This window comes from Rhinatrema bivittatum, chromosome 6 (assembly GCF_901001135.1).
Source record: "Rhinatrema bivittatum chromosome 6, aRhiBiv1.1, whole genome shotgun sequence".
Taxonomy (NCBI): domain Eukaryota; kingdom Metazoa; phylum Chordata; class Amphibia; order Gymnophiona; family Rhinatrematidae; genus Rhinatrema; species Rhinatrema bivittatum.
In genome coordinates this window covers 369,239,791-369,258,867 of record NC_042620.1, presented here as the reverse complement: position 1 = coordinate 369,258,867, position 19,077 = coordinate 369,239,791, and the positions used below count along the sequence as shown (strand labels likewise).

At 44.8% G+C, this 19,077-nt stretch overlaps 1 protein-coding gene across 2 annotated transcripts in view; it reads left to right on the top strand.

Moving 5' to 3' along the window:
• SMARCA1 (SWI/SNF related, matrix associated, actin dependent regulator of chromatin, subfamily a, member 1) overlaps positions 1-19,077 on the top strand; it is an 856,940-nt gene that overhangs the window by 488,580 nt on the left and 349,283 nt on the right. For both annotated transcript variants that reach the window (XM_029607880.1, XM_029607879.1), the window contains exon 16: positions 7,060-7,208. In XM_029607880.1, the coding sequence (XP_029463740.1) occupies positions 7,060-7,208 (149 nt within the window). The remainder of the gene's footprint in view (positions 1-7,059; positions 7,209-19,077) is intronic.

The following is a 19,077-nucleotide window of genomic DNA, read 5'->3' as shown; positions in this document are numbered from 1 at the left end:
CCGATCTGGCCTATGCATATCCTAAGACTGGGCACTGTCTAAATAACGATGGCTTTCTCTTTTTTTTTCTTTTGGACAATCGAGTGTTACTTTTCAACATGGCATTCAGTTCTTTTTCCCTGGTTTCATCATCTGTATATTTCCATTGTAAGGAGCTGTGGTCTCGGGGGGGGGGGGGGGGGGGGGGACGACCATTGGTCCTCCTTGAGGCTCTTTATTTGTATTTCCCCTTCGGAAAGGGCTAAGTGCAGCTTGCACATTTCTAGTTCAACTCTCACACCGGCCTCTTGTCCAGTTTTCTCTCTTGTTCTAATCTTTCTTTTCTCCTTTCTCTCTCTCCTCACAATATGCCTCTCTTCCCTCATCTCTACCATGTAGAAGGACTCCTGCTGATGGAACACAGTTTTGACTGACAAACATCACTATCATCATCTCAGCAAGTATGGCGACTAAGATTTCTTTGTTTACTCTAATGTCTCTAAATGTCAATGGCTTCTCACATCCTATTAAGAGGAACAAAGTTCTCACCTATTTACACTCCCTGCAACCGTACATTACTCTGCTTCAAGAGACCCACTTATCTGCTCCTGAATCTATTAAACTAAAACAGTGGGTAGGTCAGGTTTTTTCTAGCCCTGCCGTGCACAAGAAAAGGGGCACAGCCATTTTATTGCATAAACGTTTGGATGCCATAGTTACGCAGCAATCAGCTGATCCTGATGGGAGATGGAATCTAATGCAAATCTCTATATACAAGGAACTTTATACCATTCTCAACATTTACGCTCCTACTATAGATGACCCTTCCTTTTTTCATACTACTTTTACACATTTGCTAGATGTTGATTCCTCTCCAGTCATCATATGGGGAGACTTTAACCAATCCTTGGACCCCTATCTAGATAAGAAATCGACTGCTCATCCAACTACTTCCAAATCCTGCAAGGCGCTCAAGCATTTAATGTCTTCATTTGGTCTTTCTGATCCTTGGTGCTTGTTGAACCCGATGGGCAAGGAATATATGTTTTATTCCTTCCCTCACACATCCTTCTCCCGCATTGACTTTTTCTTAACTTCACGCCAACTAATACTCCCGATTCTTTCAGCGTCCATTGCTCCAAGTTTAATTTCTGATCATGCGGCTGTAATCCTTAAATGCGGACTGCAATCCTCCATCACAGTTGACAGGATGTGGCACTTTAACTCATCCCTATTGTCAGAACCAGCCTTCATAGCTATGCTACGTGGAAAGATTTCAGAATATTTTCAATTTAACACCACTCCAGATCTTTCAATCTCCTCTCTATGGGCAGCATTCAAAGCTACAATTCAGGGAGATGTCATTAAGTACTCGTCTTATCGACGGAAACAACACCAGGCCTCCTTGGATAATCTGCAATGAAACGTAGCTGCTCTCGAAGCATCTCATATTAAGTCCCCGAATAAGGCATCTCTAAACGCTGTTTTGAAAGCCAAATACCTGTATAGTCAGACGCTGAGTTCCTCAGTACGACTACACATATTTCAATCCAAAGCCCTTTATTACGCAGAAAATAACAAGTGTAGCCACTTACTGGCTTCTTATTTAAAGAAAAGGGCAGAAAAGGATAGTTAAGGTTATTTCTTCATCTAACTGGTCTCTGACAAACGATATGGATATATTACAGGCATTTCGGAACTACTATGATACCCTTTATCAATCTGAAGTGGAACCATCGGAAGAAGCGACCCAGACCTTTTTCTCTAACATTTCTTGCCCCTCGTTTTTATCTGAACAAATGGCCCTTTCTTGACAGACCTATAACTACTCAAGAAATTGCTACAACCATCACAGATCTCCACTGGCAAAGCTCCTGGCCCAGATGGATTCACCACAGACTTCTACCGGGCCTTCAAGAAGGAACTCATACCCCATCTACATGATTATTATGTGGCAGCTCCCTCACAGCCGACTCTCTTCCCCACCTTCTCTGAAGCATGTGTAGTGGTTCTTCCAAAGACCGGGTCGAATGGTCTTTTCTTTTGTCCACTCTTTGAAGATTTGGTTTTGGTCCCAATTTTCTTTCTTGGATACAACTTTTATACCCATATTCTACAGCATTTCTTTATGTCAATAATTAAAGGTCTCCGTCTTTTACATTGCATAGGGGCACTCATCAGGGATGTCCCCTTTCCCCCCTTCTGTTTAACCTGGCTTTGGAACCCTTACTCATTGCAATTCGGCAAGACTCTTCAATTGAAGGCGTAACTGTTGGAACTGATGTACTTAAACTTTCGACCTACGCAGATGATGTTCTCTTATTTCTCCTGAATTTTCACTCCCTCACTTACTGAATTTGATAGCCTCCTACTCTTCTCTGTCCGGATACAAAATTAACTGGCATAAAACTGAGCTCTTACCACTGAACCATCTGGGCACCTTTGTAGATCTCTCTAGGTCCCCCATACAGAAGGTCACTCAAGGTCTTAAGTACTTAGGGGTTCAGTTTTTCTCTGACCTGCAAACCACTATTGGCAATGCTGAATCTCAAATATTGCAAACTTTACGTGACTTAACTCTTAGATGATCCCCCCTTCACCTCACATGGTGGGGTCGACTGGAAACAATCAAAATGGTTATCGCCCCCAAAATCACATATATGCTTTCCATGTTGCCCATAATTTTCTCTGCAGACTTCTATAAAAATGTAGACCGACTCCTCACAAATTTTCTTTGGCAAAATAAGGCCCCTAGAATTGCTTTATCTAAATTAACCCCGCCATCAGTTTTAGCAGACTTTAATTTCCCAGATTTTTATGCCTACCACCAAGCGTTCATCCTACAACAAGCATATCATCATTTTATCACTCTTAGAAACTCCTGGGATGGTCCTCGATGGTTAGGGGTGGAGAGTAGTTTCCTTTTTCCATACCCACTGGTTTGCTATACTGGCATGAAGCTGCTTTCACAGCTTGCCTCTAATCCCATATTAAGATCTCTGCATAGAGCATATTCGACTTTTGATTCTATTTGCCCCAAGGACACTTACCCTTGGAATAATTCTAGCATGGCCCCATTATGGCATAATTCCTTGCTAAAAGTTGGAGACCATTCTCTTAACTGGTCATCTTGGCAATCTAAGACCATACGGTTTCTCTCTTCGGTACTAGAAGGTTCAGTATTAAAGTCTTTCTCCATGCTCCAACAGGAATTTGGCTTACCCAGCACTCAGTTTTATGCCTGGTTACAGCTGTGAAATATCCTTCACTCCAACCCACTTTTACTTATCCAATCAGATAAATGTCCATACCTCCTCCTACTCTATAAGGAACATGGCTCCAAGGGACACCTAGCCTCACGACTCTATAAAATAATCACTGCTTATTCATCATGTACCCCCAGCAATCGTTTAGGCCCAGTATGGGCTATGGATATTGATGTGCCTCTTCATGATGATATGGCAACACTTATGGTCGGTATCCACACGCATTTCTCTATCTTCCAGTTTGACTCAAACCTCCTTTTTCATTATGCATAGAGCATTATGGACTCCCTGGAAACTACATCAAGCTGGTCTTCTCCCCTCCCACATTGCTGGTCATGCCTAACCCCCAAGGCAACCTTGCAACATATGATTTTCTCCTGTTCCTATGTTAATACCTTCTAGCAACAGATTTGGCACACTATTTCCTCCATACTGAATCTCACTCAACCTCTCACCTACGCAATGATTTTCCTTAAAGGAGCGAACTCTTCCTTAGACTTCTCTCTCCCACACAGAAAACTACTGGACTTTCTGATTGCGGTGGCCTTACATAATATCATGTCAAACTGGAAATGTAGCGATTTGCTTTCTCACCACCTCTGGTGGAATTCGGTATGTTTATATAGTAAGTACGAAAAAGCTATGACTATTAAATGGAAAAGACTTGTAAAATGGGCTCAGGTGTGGAAGCCTTTAGATGACTATGCTTTATCATTATCATAATTATACTCAAAGGTCACTACTGTGGAATCCATAGATATGTTTTTTTTTTCTTTTCTATCTCTCTTCTCCCACCCTTTCTCTCACCTCTCCAGCTTTTTCTTCATCTCTCTTCTCCTTTCTTTTTTTTAAATTTATTTATTTATTTAGCACTTTTATATACCGATTTTCCAGTAACAGAATTACTAATCAAGTCGGTTTACATTCAAAAACAATAACCATGACAAGAAGTTGTCTTACAAAAAACAGGATGTTTCGAACTTGGATACAAATAACTGGGAATAAACAACATAACCATGCATAGTCTGGATAGCTCCTTCCTATGCTATATTTTCGCAGTCCCTCCTCCAGCAGTTCCACAGAATAATATCGTACTGTATAAATGTTTTATGATTCTTATGTACCTGTACTCTTGTTCTAAAATTGTTAATAAACAGATTAAACTAATAAAAAAAAAAAAAAGATGGATAGGTTTATCCAGCTAATTTTACTATCCAGACAGTGACTAAATATGGACTTCTTAATTATCTCATATGAACTTAGTGTGATGGAAATGAAATTCAGGAAATTCATTTTTTTTTCTAATTTCTCTGTGATTAGTTTGATTTATAGTCTGCTTTTTGGCACTTCAAGATGAATTACATTCAGGTAATATAGGTATTTCCCTATCCCCAGAGGGTTTACAATCTGAGGGGGGGGGGGGGGGGGGCTCTCTGCTTCACGGCAAGGGTTAAGGGAAATTGGATTCAAACAGCATCTGAAGGTCCTGACTTTTATGGACTGGGAAACTGATAAGCATGGGGGTATCCTGCACAGTGTCATAAGCATAAGCTTGCTGGGCAGACTGAGAATCATTTGGTCATTTTCTACCATCTTTCTACGTTTCTATGTTATGTTTCTATTTACTAAGTGTTATGGTTTAGAGGTGTTTGGGTGGGTCCTGTGGCAGATGACCACGCCCACAGGGAGGAGCCCCGTGAGGAGCCACAGTACTAGGCAAGACTCAGAACGCACAAACACAGTTAGATCTTTATTATACAGCTTGAAGAGTACCACCAGAGATGGCAGTAGTGAGGCAGTCTGGTAGTTGCAGTCTCAGGGACCTCGGCAGAGGGAGCTCTTCCACCCCATTGGTATAGAGACGTTCCAGAGCAGGTTTCCCAGCAAGGAAGTACTATGGATGAGATAGACTGAGAGTTAGAGTACTCACTAGGTGTTTGCTGTAGATATGCGATTCCACCAGGTTGAAGAAGAAATGCAGGCACCGAGGCAGGGAGAGCAGGCCCTCGAGGAACGAGTACCTGTTCCCTATAAGGCACCTGAAATAAAGCAGAGGGCCCCCGAGGAGCGGGTACCCACGTTAGCATTTACCCCGAAGGGCAGAGAGGGAGCTTCCAGCGGCAGCATGGAAGCGGCAGAGTAGGGTAGACAGGAACGGATACGAGCACTTGCTAACTCAACGAGCTAGCAAATTAGAATAGGTTATATACCTGGCTGGCGTGACGTCAGCAAGGGGGAACGCCCCCGAGGTTCGCTCCAAGGTTGTAATAAAGACGTGGGTGGCGCACACGCACATCTTAGTAGGTACCTGGGAGGAGCATGGCAGAAGGCTGCATCATAGCCGTTCCGGAGACGCCGGAGAGGTCGGCTTGTAGACGCGGCAGTAGCCATCTTTCCTAGGTAAGCGGGAGGAGCCGTGAATAAGGTGAGGCAAACGGGGCAAAGCCGTCTAGTACTGACGGACGCAACACTAAGCATTTTTTCCATAGACACAGAATGGGAGGTAAGGCTTTGTAAATCAGGCCCTAAGTTTGACCCTGAAGCACTGGAGGGTAAAGTGGCTTGCCCAAGTTCACAAGGAGTGGCGGTGGGATTTGAACTCTGGCATCCCTGGTTCATTGCCCGCCGCTCAAACCACTAGCTCTCCGTTCTGTGCACTTTTAATATGAGAAATAGATGCTGCCGCTCAAACCACTAGCTCTCCATTCTGTGCACTTTTAATATGAGAAATAGATGCTAAGTGACAATATAGAGCTTGCCACGTACGTCAAGAAAAAAATCTCCAATCTGACAGCACCCCTAAGGGCCAACAAGGGGCTTCCTCCTCCCCCACCCCCCTACAATACGTCCCGACAACAGACCACAAGCCTAGAATCCTTCGAGCCTACCTCCTCATTAGAAATAGAAAACGTATTAAAAAAGCTCAAACCATCATCCCACCCCTCAGATGCGCTCCCTTCTAAACTTCTCATCTCCATTCCAAAAACTATTGCCAAGCCAATTGCTGAAATTATCAACTGCTCCTTAACTCATGGCCGGGTTCCAGACCCCCTGAAACTGGCCATCCTAAAACCACTATTAAAAAACCAAACCTATCTCCTGACGACCCAGCCAATTTTCGCCCCATAGCGAACCTTCCGTTCATCTCCCCCCCCCCCCCCCCCCCCCCGCAAAAAGCACATTAAGGAAATGAGCTCTTTCCACAACCGACCCGCTGCAATGGAATGCTCTCCCACCAGATCTTCGGCGCGAACAATGCCAGATTACCTTCAAAAAAAGACTCAAAACCCCTGGCTGTTTGAGCAAGCTTTCCCTTAATTCATTCATTCCTTCCAGCTCCACTCCTCAGAAGATTAGTTCCGTATACAGGTATACTATGTACAAGACACTTTCAGTTTCTCAGGTTCCCTAGACATAAGACTCTTTTCAGTTTTTAGGTACCCTTAGGTACAGTCAATTTGTTTAGCTCTTCATCCTCCAGCTCTCCGGAAAAGCCCTTCTTCTATTGCCCGGTTGATCCCAGTTAATGTATCCCTTGTTGTGATGTAATGCATTCTTACATGCCAGTTAACGTTCCAATGTAAACCAAAGTGATGTGTAATTTTTTACATGAATATCAGTATATAAAAATGCTAAATAAATAAATAAATAAATAAATAAATAAATAAATAAATAAATAAATAAATATATATATATATATATATATATATATATATATATATATATATATATATATAAAATTATTGGAAACAGTCTAATTCACCTGTAGGACTGTTAGTTGGAAGTGTACTATCTCTTCCTTATCTCTTTATAGGGAGACTCATAGATCAACAGTCCAATAAGCTGGCAAAGGATGAAATGTTGCAGATGATCCGTCATGGAGCCACTCATGTCTTTGCTTCCAAGGACAGTGAGCTGACAGATGAAGACATTACCACTATTTTAGAGAGAGGTGAAAAGAAGGTAAGATTGCCACAGTTGCTTCCTTTATAAGTCAGTTTTTCAAACTGTGATTTGGTGTAAAGTCCACACACATTTTCCCTTTGGAGATAATCATGGGCAGAAAATGTACCTAGACACTTAAACCTGCTTTTTGTGCAGGTAAAATGTTGCTGGGAAATATCAAGCTTAGGGCCTAATTTACTAAGTCTTTTCTCCCATTCTGTGTCTATGGGAAACATGCTTAGTAAATGAGGCCCTTAGATATAAAAATGCCCAAAACACACCCCTGGTAATGCCTTTTCTAAATATGTCAAAAATATACACTACCTTATGGTCCATACTAGTCCAGTCTAAGCAAGTGGGTTATTTCTCCACTGCCAGTAGATGGACTGGTCTGCCAGGATTGAAGTAAAGGAAATTAACAGGTATGTTTTTAAATTTTACATGGCCTGTGTCCAATTCCCAGACCTTATCCCTGTCACATAGCAGGGAAACAGTCAGGTTGGTTCCATTTTGGAAAATGGCACCGACTGGGCTGGGTGGGAGAGTGAGTCCCAACACTACTGCGGGAGCCCTATCTTAAATTTAAGGTTTGGGGGGTGCAAGTGGGGATGGGTAGGAGGTCTGGACCCTAATTTGTTTTTCTCTTTGGTGGGGAGTAGGGGGTGTTGGAACCTTATTTTTGATGGGGAGGAGGGTATGGGAAGAGGGGGGCCAGGACTGTATTACGTTATTTTTGGTCTTGAGGAGGTACTGGGGGACTTCACTTTATTTTTTGGTCTTTGGGGGGAGGGGGCCAGGGGATCAGAGGACTTCACTTTATTTTTGGTCTGAGGTGGGAGGGGGGCCAGGAATGCCAGTTTATGGTCTGAGGGGGAAGGGGGGCCATCGCTGCACAACTACATTTAGACTTTATTTTTTATTTGAAGAAGTTGAAGCCGCGTCAAGTGGTGGCCCTGGGCTGAGATGGGGGTCAGCTTTTGCTGTGATTCTTTTCGTTTGTTTGGCTGTATCTTTAAATGTGAGGCTGGAGCCTTGGGACCCAAGTTAGGGTCCCGGGCTTCCTCCTCACATTTAATGCATTTGAAATAGGTGGTGTTTTATCACGGCTGATCACCTTCTCGTTTGGCAGCACTTATATTATTCATTCATGCATGCAAATTGCATGCAAAAAAGGTCATTGTAATAGGGGAGGGACCCTGGGTAGGAAAATGCAAAATAATGCGTATATCGCGCGATATACAAGATATAACACGCGTTAGAGCACTACTGCAGCTTGTTGTTTCTCCCAGTAAGTTAGTTGGCTATAGATGATTTAAATCAAGCTGGCTAACTTTAGGAGCTTAATTAAAACTAGGAGGATAATTATGGATAACTAGCTAACTTTAGGAAAATATTCAACCACAAACTAGCTAGTTAATTTGTGGTTGTAAATTTGCTTAAAGTTAGCCAGCTATAAAATGGCTATTTGACCACTGAGCAGCTTTCTGAAAATCTAGCCCTTTCTTACTTTTCACCAGACAAGTTCAGACACATGGATTTTACTTCCCTACCTACAGATGGAGACAAAACAACTGTTTTGCTAACATCACCCCATATTGTGCCCCTTGTAGCTCTTCAGTATTCTCTGACTCCAGCAAATAGATTAGACATGGAAGGACCTGTGCAGCTGGAAAAGTCTGGAAGACTGCTCTTGGTATTTGGGTTGAGCAGCCTTCTCCGGTGGAGTTGGACTGATCAGGGTGGTTGATGGCCCCTAACTGACTTTGATTTGCTGGCTCTGGGGTGGGGATGGGGGACTGACAATTAGAGTCGTCCTTTCCCCCTCCTCCTTCCCATTAAAAATAAAAATAGCATACCTGGGGTTTCTCCAAGGACAAGCAGGATGGTAGTCCTCACACATGGGTGACATCATCAGATGGAGCCCGGCATGGAAAACTTTTGTCAAAGTTTCTAGAAACTTTGACTGACAAACTGAGCATGCCCAGCATATCACTATCCATGCGTCCACACGGGGTCCCTCGTCAGTCTCTCTTTTTTCGTGAAGCATTGCGGCTGTGAAGCTCGTGCTTTTTCTGTGAGAAATCTCTCTTTTTCTTCCTTCCCGAATCCCGGCAGGTCCCTCTGCGTGTTTTTTGGAGTCTTTCCCTCGATATCGTAAGTTTTTTCGGTTCTTTGCGGTCAGTTGCTAATGGCATCACCTCACGGTGGTCGCAGGTCTTGGACCTCACGCCACTTTCTTTTTGCTATGGCATCATCCGGCTTTTGCCGTTGCCCTCAGTACTCCCAGACCATGTCATTCCAGACCCCCACAAGATTGTTGTCCTCTACAAGGAAAGGGAGTCTCGGCCTCGACCCCCCTCAGTATCCCCCTCCGCTACCACTTCTTGATCCCGAGATAGGGGCAGGGGACCAACCGCTGTCTATATCCTCGTGGTCCAGATCAGGTTCCTCTCCGTCTCCATCGGTCCCGGGAAAGGAACGAGGTGAACACCAGGAGAGGTCCAGGACGCACCAACACTGATCTTCTTCCTCGAAGCTATCAGATCGCATCGACCGGTTCCGTGCCTCCCCCGAAGTGGTCCCATGCGGAGGAAGTCAAAAACCATCCGGTCCTCTCGAGGACTCGCAACAGTATCTACTGGCACCAGTGGAAGGTTCGGTTCCTCCCCGCAATCCCTGGGGTGATCTGATTCTGCTGCCTCCTCCTCCTCCACCTGCCCTGTCCTTGGCAGCTTTTGAGTAGGAGTTGTAGAGGTGCGTGTGGTTGGCTGTCAGCTGGGCCCTGCAGGGCATCGAGTCTCCAGTTCCTCAGGGACTGCCACCACCGCAAGAGCCAACTCCCTTGGTGCTTGCACCTCTGTTTGAGTGACTGGACCTGCTGCTTGGTGATCGAAGGGAGAATTGCTGCTGCCTCCACCAGTTCCTATTCAGGTGAGTGACTCCTTGGATGAGGAGGGTCCATCGAGGTCGATGGCACCTAAGCCGCATGCGACACCCTGGCAGCCTCTAGCACTCCTGGGGACATTGAGACTGGTGTGCTCGGTGCCCTCGATGCCTGGGGATCCATCAGTGCTGCTACAACCCAGGCTTCCATTGGTGCCGCCAATGCCCCTGAGGCCTTCTGGCTTGAGGCTTAGGGCTCCAATGGGGCTCCACCTCCCGCGTCTCCAGATGTTCAGAGTGAAGGGGAAGCCTTGTTTGATCCTTGGGAAGGGGAGGAATCTTTTTCCTCCATGGAGGAATTGAAGGATTTACCTTCTGAACCCTCCCCACCGGAGGAGAGAAGGAAATCCTCTCCTGAGGATCTATCTTTTGCTGGATTTGTCAAGGCCGTGGTGGAGTCCTTGCCTTTCCAACTATTAACAGAACAGGATTCTCATCATAAGATGTTAGAAATCTTGCAATTTATTGATGCTTCTAAGGAGGTTGTTGCGGTACCAGTATATGATATTTTTAAGGAACTGGTCGTGTGGCTCTGGGAGCATCCCATCTCCATCCCTCCAGTGAACTGCAAGACGGATGCGGTCTACCTGGTCTAGCCCACCACTGGTTTTGAACTCTGACAGCTTCCACATCAATCAGTGGTGGTGGAATCGGCCCTAAAAAAAAAAAAAGGCAAAGAGTCTCCAGACTCATGCTTCGGCCCCACCGGGCTGTGAGCACAGAGCTCTGGATGCTCTTGGACGGCAGGTATTTCAGGACTCAATGCTAGCAGCCAGGATTGCCTGGTATCAGTTTTATATGGGCCAGTACACTAGAAACCTCTAGAAACAAGCCCAAGAATTAGGGGCATGCCTCCCGCAACAATTTCAGGAGGAATTTCAGAGGATAGTCCAGCAAGGCCTTGACTGTGATAAATATGAGGTCCGCTCAGCGTATGATGTGTTTGAGACAGCTATGAGGGTAGCAGCAACGGGCCTTGGTGCTCGTTTCATGGCTTGGCTGCATGCTTCTAACCTCCAGCCTGAAGTACACCACTGTCCAGCAGATCTTCCTTGCATAGGGGATAACCTTTTTGTGCGGTGGCACAACTGAAAGACTATTATGAAACCCTTCAACAGTTGGCAGCCAGCACTTCGGACACCCAGCCCTCAGGCAAGAAGCCTGCCAGGCAAAACTCAAGACAGCCACTTTTACCAGCTACTCTAATATTACCCGCCAGCGTCCAGAACAAGACCCCAGCGAGTGCCAGCTAGGCTGAAGGTACGGCAACCTCATGCACCCTGTCCAACCCTGTCCCCTCCTCAGAACCCCATCGCGGGATTTTGACGCGGCCAGGGAGTTTGAGCAAGCAAACCATGCCCCGAGGCACTGGCTGTCTGCAGCTCTTCACCGAGTGATGAATTTCAGTTACCTCGGACCACTTGGTCCTGTCCATCATGAGGCAGGGGTACAGATTGCATTTCCAACAAACTCATTTTCCTCTGTGTCCTCAGTGGAGAAGCATAAGAAACCAGCAGATACTCCAAGTAGAGCTCTCTGTCCTCTTAATGGCTCGAGTGATCGAACCGATCCCACCTGGCCAACAGGGAGACGGGTTCTACTCCAGGTATTTCCTGATTCCAAAGAAAACTGGTGGCCTTCGCCCCATACTGGACCTGAGGGCTTTAAACCGTTTTCTTGTAAGGGAAAGATTCAAGATAGTTTAATTGGGAACTCTGATCCCTCTCCTCAGGGTGGGGGACTAGCTCTGCTCCCTCAATCTCAAAGACGCATACACCCATCTCCCCATTTCTCCTGTGGATTGGAGGTATCTGTGGTCCCTGGTAAAGGAAGAGCACTACCAGTATCACGTGCTGCCTTTCGGTCTAGCGTCAGTGCCCCACGACTTCACAAAATGCCTGGTGGTAGTGGGAGCCTATCTCCGGAGGCAGGGAGTATGTCTTTCCTTAACTCAATGATTGGCTCATCAAGAGTGATTCCTGACGGGGTACTGCGCTCCCTCCAATCCACCATATGTGCCCTGGAAGGTCTGGGATTTCTAATCAAGGTCTGGGATTTCTAATCAACTATCTGAAATTCCATCTCCAGCCTTTGCTGCAGTTAGATTTCGTTGGGGCCAGGCTGGACACTGTCCAAATGAATGCTTTCTTGCCCTGGGACTGAACACTGACCCTTGCTTAGTAGTCTCCTGTTGCCCCCATGTTTCAGCACACTTGTTTCTGCGCCTTTTGGGGCACATGGCAGCGACAGTTTATGCCACCACGTTCATTTGGCTGCACATGCCACCAAAGCCTTTTTTTTCCCGCTAAAACTATCCTATTGTAGAGGAACCAAATGGGATGCCCGTTGAATTAAATTTATTTATTTAGCATTTTTATATACCGAAATTCTTGTAGCAAAGCTACAAATCAAATTCGGTTTACATTTTAACATTAACAGGCATGTAAGAATGCGGTTACATAGAACAAGGAAAATTAACTAGGATCAACAAGCGAGAGGTATTACCATAAACAAAATAGTATGATATTTATGTGTAACAAGCTCAACAATAGCTAAACAAGTAACAAGCAAGACAATAGTTAAACAAGTAACAAGCAAGACAACCATGAGAATTAAATGAGAATTAAGAAATGGGCCTCCTCTCCTGACTGTCCTTTTTATCATGGTATTGTACACCAGCAGGGCATCTCTTCAGAAGCAGTTAGTTAATGCTCAAGAGTATTCATAGAAAAGGAAGACTGAGGCTTGCCAGTCATTTTATCAGTTCCCAGTTAATTCCACTGCATTCTTTTCTGAAACAGAAGTGTGTTGGAGGAAAAATACTTCGGTGGGTCCATTACTCTTCCTACAGTATGAGCATTTTCCTGCATTAGAGGCAAAGGCTAAAAAAATATTTTGAATTCTTAGGCTCTAGCCAAAATTCATAGGCATGAGGGATTTTTCCTTAAGTTTTTTTTATTGTTCATTTTGTTTTCTATTGCTTTGCTTTTCTCTCCCCTTACCTCAGTCTAGCCTCTCTTCCTTGCACTCACTGCAGTCTTTTTCCTTGCCAGCTTATTCTTCATGATGTGGCAGGGTGCCAGGTACAAAATTGTAGTTGTTCTGCTAACCATAAAGTTTCCACACCTGCTTTAAGTTACTACCCTTAAGAGAGAAACATGGGGGTAACCTGCACGGAGCGGCAATTACTACCTTGGGAAGCTTGCTGGGCAGACTGGATGGACCATTTTGGTCTTTTTCTGCCGTCATTACTATGTTACTATGTAAGTGACTTGAATAATTTACTTTTCTCTTTTCTTTTAGAAATTAGGTTTTTAATGTTTTTTAATTGTGTTTCCATTTCTGGTATATTATTGTTAGTTTCTATTCTTAGGCATTTGTAATTTTAGATATTTATTTTCCAGCGAATTAGGGAGTTCTTTAGAGTACAAAAAGTCAGTGTTTATCAGTGTTTTTGTGGTACAGGTGTTAATTATTACTATCATTTTCCAGTTGAATTAAATACATACATTTGTGCATCTGAGGTGTCAGGGTGGAAAAGGCAGAACAGCAAATTGGAGGACCAAAGCAGGCAAGGGTAGAGATAAGAGTCCTAGGAGAATTGATGTTTTTCTGTTTATTAGAATCGATTTTATTATTTTGCATTGGGGTGCTTTATTGGTGTTTATCATTTAATACCTAAATTAAGAAGCCCTAATTATTGTAGATATGCCTTTGGCTCAAGGGGAGGTGCAAGTATTACTATTTGGAAAAAACTCCTAGCCATATCCATGTTTTTAGCAATTATTCTATTCAGTTTTAAAATTGTTAGTAAGTGTCAGGTACAGGTATTTTTCTTTTTATAGTTTCAGAGAGAAGAAATCCTAAATGGATATTTTTAAATAACTACATTTGATTTAAATAAGGCAGAATAAACCTTTTGGAGATGCTGTTGATCATTGATTTTGGCTATCAATAATGATGTCCAGCAAACAGTTTAAGTCCAGCACTGCTGAGGTCTGTTGCTTAAATGGTTTAATTCAGGAGCTCCAAAAAGATCTAATTTTCTGGATATCCACAATAAATATCCACCAGGTATGTTTACATTATTGTGCCGTAAGAAAAAGACTACATAAGAACATAAGAAATTGCCATGCTGGGTCAGACCAAGGGTCCATTAAGCCCAGCATCCTGTTTCCAACAGAGGCCAAAACCAGGCCACAAGAACCTGGCAATTACCCAAACACTAAGAAGAACCCATGCTACTGATGCAATTAATAGCAGTGGCTATTCCCTAAGTATAATTGATTAATAGCTATTAATGGACTTCTCCTCCAAGAACTTATCCAAACCTTTTTTGAACCCAGCTACACTAACTGCACTAACCACATCCTCTGGCAACAAATTCCAGAGCTTTATTGTGCGTTGAGTGAAAAAGAATTTTCTCCGATTTAGTCTTAAATGTGCTACTTGCTAACTTCATGGAATGCCCCCTAGTCCTTCTATTATTCGAAAGTGTAAATAACCGAGTCACATCTACTCGTTCAAGACCTCTCAAGATCTTAAAGACCTCTATCATATCTCCCCTCAGCCATCTCTTCTCCAAGCTGAACAGCCCTAACCTCTTCAGCCTTTCCTCATAGGGGAGCTGTTCCATCCCCTTTATCATTTTGGTTGCCCTTCTCTGTACCTTCTCCATTGCAACTATATCTTTTTTGAGATGCGGCAACCAGAATTGTACACAATATTCAAGGAGCGGTCTCACCATGGAGCGATACAGAGGCATTATGACATTTTCCGTTTTATTCACCATTCCCTTTCTAATAATTCCCAACATTCTGTTTGCTTTTTTTGACTGCCGCAGCACACTGAACCGACGATTTCAATGTGTTATCCACTATGATGCCTAGATCTCTTTCTTGGGTAGTAGCACCTAATATGGAACCTAACATTGTGTAACTATAGCATGTGTTATTTTTCCCTATATGCATCACCTTGCACTTGCCCACATTAAATTTCATCTGCCATTTAGATGCCCAATTTTCCAGCCTCACAAGGTGTTCCTGCAGTTTATCACAATCTGCTTGAGATTTAACTACTCTGAACAATTTTGTATCATCTGCTAATTTGATTACCTCACTCGTCGTATTTCTTTCCAGATCATTTATAAATATATTGAAAAGTAAGGGTCCCAGTATAGATCCCTGAGGCACTCCACTGCCCACCTCGTCCAGATAATAGTGAACTAGGACCCCTTCCCATCGGAGGGCGCCCGCCATGACCACCATGACCTTGGTAAACGTGCGAGGCGCAGTGACGAGGCCGAAGGGCAGAGCGTGGAACTGAAAGTGCTGGTCCAGGATGTTGAAACTGAGGTACCGCTGATGCTTGCGGCAAATCAGGATGCGGAGATAAGCCTCTGTCAGGTTGAGGGAGGCCAGATATTTGCCTGGATGCACCGCCGCTATCACCGCCCTCAGGGTCTCCATTCGAAAATGGGATATCCAGAGGGCATGGTTGACCCTCTTGAGGTCTAGGATTGAGTGAAAGGAATCATCCTTTTTTGGAACTACGAAGCAAATGGAATACTGGCCAACGCCTTGTTTCTCCATTGGCACCGGGACTATTGCTCCCAGGAGCTGCAGCCTGTCTAGGGTATGACAGACAGCGGGTTGCTTCATCCGACCCAGAGTCCTGTCTCAGGTGCTTCCTATTCCCGTAGAAGAAGTAACTTGTGCATGGGATGGAAAGGAAATGTACACAGAAGGGCCTGAAGTCCCGCCAGGACTGGGTCCGCGTTGGCCGACATCGTGGCAGTCACCGTATCCTCCAGTCCCTCTAGGAACCTGAGAGGAATGGGACGAAGGTGTTCCTGAAGGTCCCGGTCTAGGCTCCGAAGGCATCGAGGGAGTTACCGGGGGCACCGATGTCCGCATGGAGGGCATCGATGGACGAGTCAGCGGTACCGATGGCAGTAGCGGCATCGAAGACGTTGATGGTTTAGGCCTCGGTAGGACTCCCAATGGAGGCAGATGGAAAGGTGTTTCTCCTCCCGATGACAGCAGAAGTGGAGAGGGCGCCGGATCCATCGGTGGAAAAGTGGCTATAAGCGCTTCCATTCTCGAAAGCAGTGGTGCCAGAGCTGCTGGAATGGGGTCGGTGATCGGTTCCACACTTGGCACCGGGTTCGGCATTGGAGGAACCTGGAATCTGTGCATCGCTTTGTCGATGGCCTCCTGAACCATCCGGTCCAGCTGTTCATGGAGACCTGGAACAAGCAGCCCCGGCTCCGAAACGGGACAAGGAGGCAGAGGAGTAGTCGGAGAGACCACTGTTAAAGGCAGAGTCGCGGCTCTCATTACCCCTCTGGGTGAGGGTTGCCTTGGTGACCCGGTTTCAGAAAGGTTCGATGCCTTTTCTGAACGGGGCTTCTTCGATGGCGGCTCGGACGATGGCGAGGTCGATGATTTGCCTTCATCGATGGTCCGAGGCTTTTGGTGTTGATGCTTGTCTCTACGATCCCCTCGGTTTTGAGGGGGAACAGAGGTAGTCGATGGCCAGGAAGTCGACGCTGGACGGTCACCGGCCAGTGCCCGATACTGGCGTGACGTGGATGGTGCCGGTTTGGATGACGTTGAAGCTATGGAAGGCGTCAGAGTTTGAGACCGAAAGAGAAGTCCCATTTTTTCCATTCTGGCTTTGCGACCTTTTGGTGTCATTAAGGCACATTTGGTGCAAGTCAGGACATCATGCTCACACCCTAGGCACATTACACAGACTTTATGCGGGTCTGTGATGGACATGGTGCAAGTGCAGTCAGGGCACAGACGGAACCCCGACGCCATGGCCTTTGAAAAAAATTGAGCCGCGGTGCGGTCGACGGCCAGTAAGCCGCGAGGGCGAAACCCAACGGGAATCAACCGGAACTGGGTAAAAACTTACCGGAGTACCGCAGAAGTAAAAATTCAAGAGGGGGGGACCCCTGTGGGGCATGAAAGTTTGAAGTAATTCCGTGAGGAAAAATTCCTGTCAGGAATATCCAAGAGCTCCTTAACCGCGTGGCTACTGCTGCGCAGAAAAAAGAAGACTGAAGGGGGCCCCTGCTGGTTGCAGGGTTAGTGCCATCCTGGGCATGCCCAGTAGGTGCCAGTCAAAGTTCTAGAAACTTTGACAAAAGTGTTCCGTGATTGGGCTCCATCCTGTGATGTCACCCATATATGAGGACTACCATCCTGCTTGTCCTGTGAGAATAGTAGATTCAATTTCCACCTTGGGGTCATACATTCTAAAAAGCGAGATTTGTTCTGGATGTGCAGGTGATAGGAGAGAATCTGGCACATCAGTAAACTAGCTTTTCATAGTTAAACCAGAAAGGGATGCACCTCCTTTTTGGGCAGATGAAGTAACAGTGAAAGAACTATCCGATTCTGGAACTAGGCTTGGTATAGGTTGTTTTGTAGGCATAGATTCAGAATGAATTGCCTTTTTTTGTGTCTCAGCACCAAGAGTTGAATGTCGCCAATAAAAATATAGTGCCTCTCCTTGTTGATTGTGCCAGTGAAACATCTGCGCCAAAGAGAGACTGCGCCAGAGGCATCCTTTTATGTGCTTACATGCTGTCTGCACTGAAAAAGGGCCTGGCTTGGCTCCTGCAAGCTCTGGCACTGAACAGCACAACATACCTCACTCTGCTGGAAAGGGAATGGCGTCTACCCTGATTCATGGCATCTAGAATTGCAAAGACTTCACTGGCTTCTGATACAGCAACGCATACCATATTAACTTGCAGTTTTGTAACCTGACAACAATGTGGCATCGCCCTGGATTAATTTGACTTTCAGATTATACACTTCAGTAAGGACTCTCAGATCCTCGTCTCAGTCGCTTGTGGAAGTTCCCTCCCCTCGTATAGCGCGACTGTCAGTAACTTGAGAAAGAACCTTTTCGATAGCAGGTCCTCTACTCTGGAACTCTCTTCCTCCATCAATATGTTCTGTAAAGGACTGCAAGGAATTTAAAAAAGCTCAAGGTCAAAATCGTAGAGCATATAGAAAGACGATTTAATGGGACATAGTCAACATGGATTTACCCAAGGGAAGTCTTGCCTAACAAATCTGCTTCATTTTTTTGAAGGGGTTAATAATCATGTGGATACAGGTGAACTGGTAGATGTAGTGTAATTGGATTTTCAGAAGGCGTTTGACAAAGTCCCTCATGAGAGGCTTCTACGAAAACTAAAGAGTCATGGGATAGGAGGCAATGTCCTTTCGTGGATTACAAACTGGTTAAAAGACAGGAAACAGAGAGTATGATTAAATGGTCAATTTGCTCAGTGGAAAAGGGTAAACAGTGGAGTGCCTCAGGGATCTGTATTTGGACCGGTGCTTTTCAATATATATATATAAATGATCTGGAAAGGAATACGACGAGTGAGGTTATCAAATTTGCGGATGATACAAAATTATTCAGAGTAGTTAAATCACAAGCAGATTGTGATACATTACAGGAGGACCTTGCAAGACTGGAAGATTGGGCATCCAAATGACAGATGAAATTTAATGTGGACAAGTGCAAGGTGTTGCATATAGGGAAAAATAACCTTACTGTAGTTACACGATGTTAGGTTCCATATTAGGAGCTACCACCCAGGAAAAAGATCTAGGCATCATAGTGGATAATACTTTAAAATCATCGGCTCAGTGTGCTGCAGCAGTCAAAAAAGCAAATAGAATGTTAGGAATTATTAGGAAGGGAATGGTTAATAAAATGAATGTCATGCCTCTATATCGCTCCATGGTGAGACTGCACCTTGAATACTGTGTACAATTCTGGTTGCCGCATCTCAAAAAAGATATAATTGCGATGGAGAAGGTACAGAGAAGGGCGACCAAAATGATAAAGGGAATGGAACAGCTCCCCTATGAGGAAAGACTAAAGAGGTTAGGACTTTTCAGCTTGGAGAAGA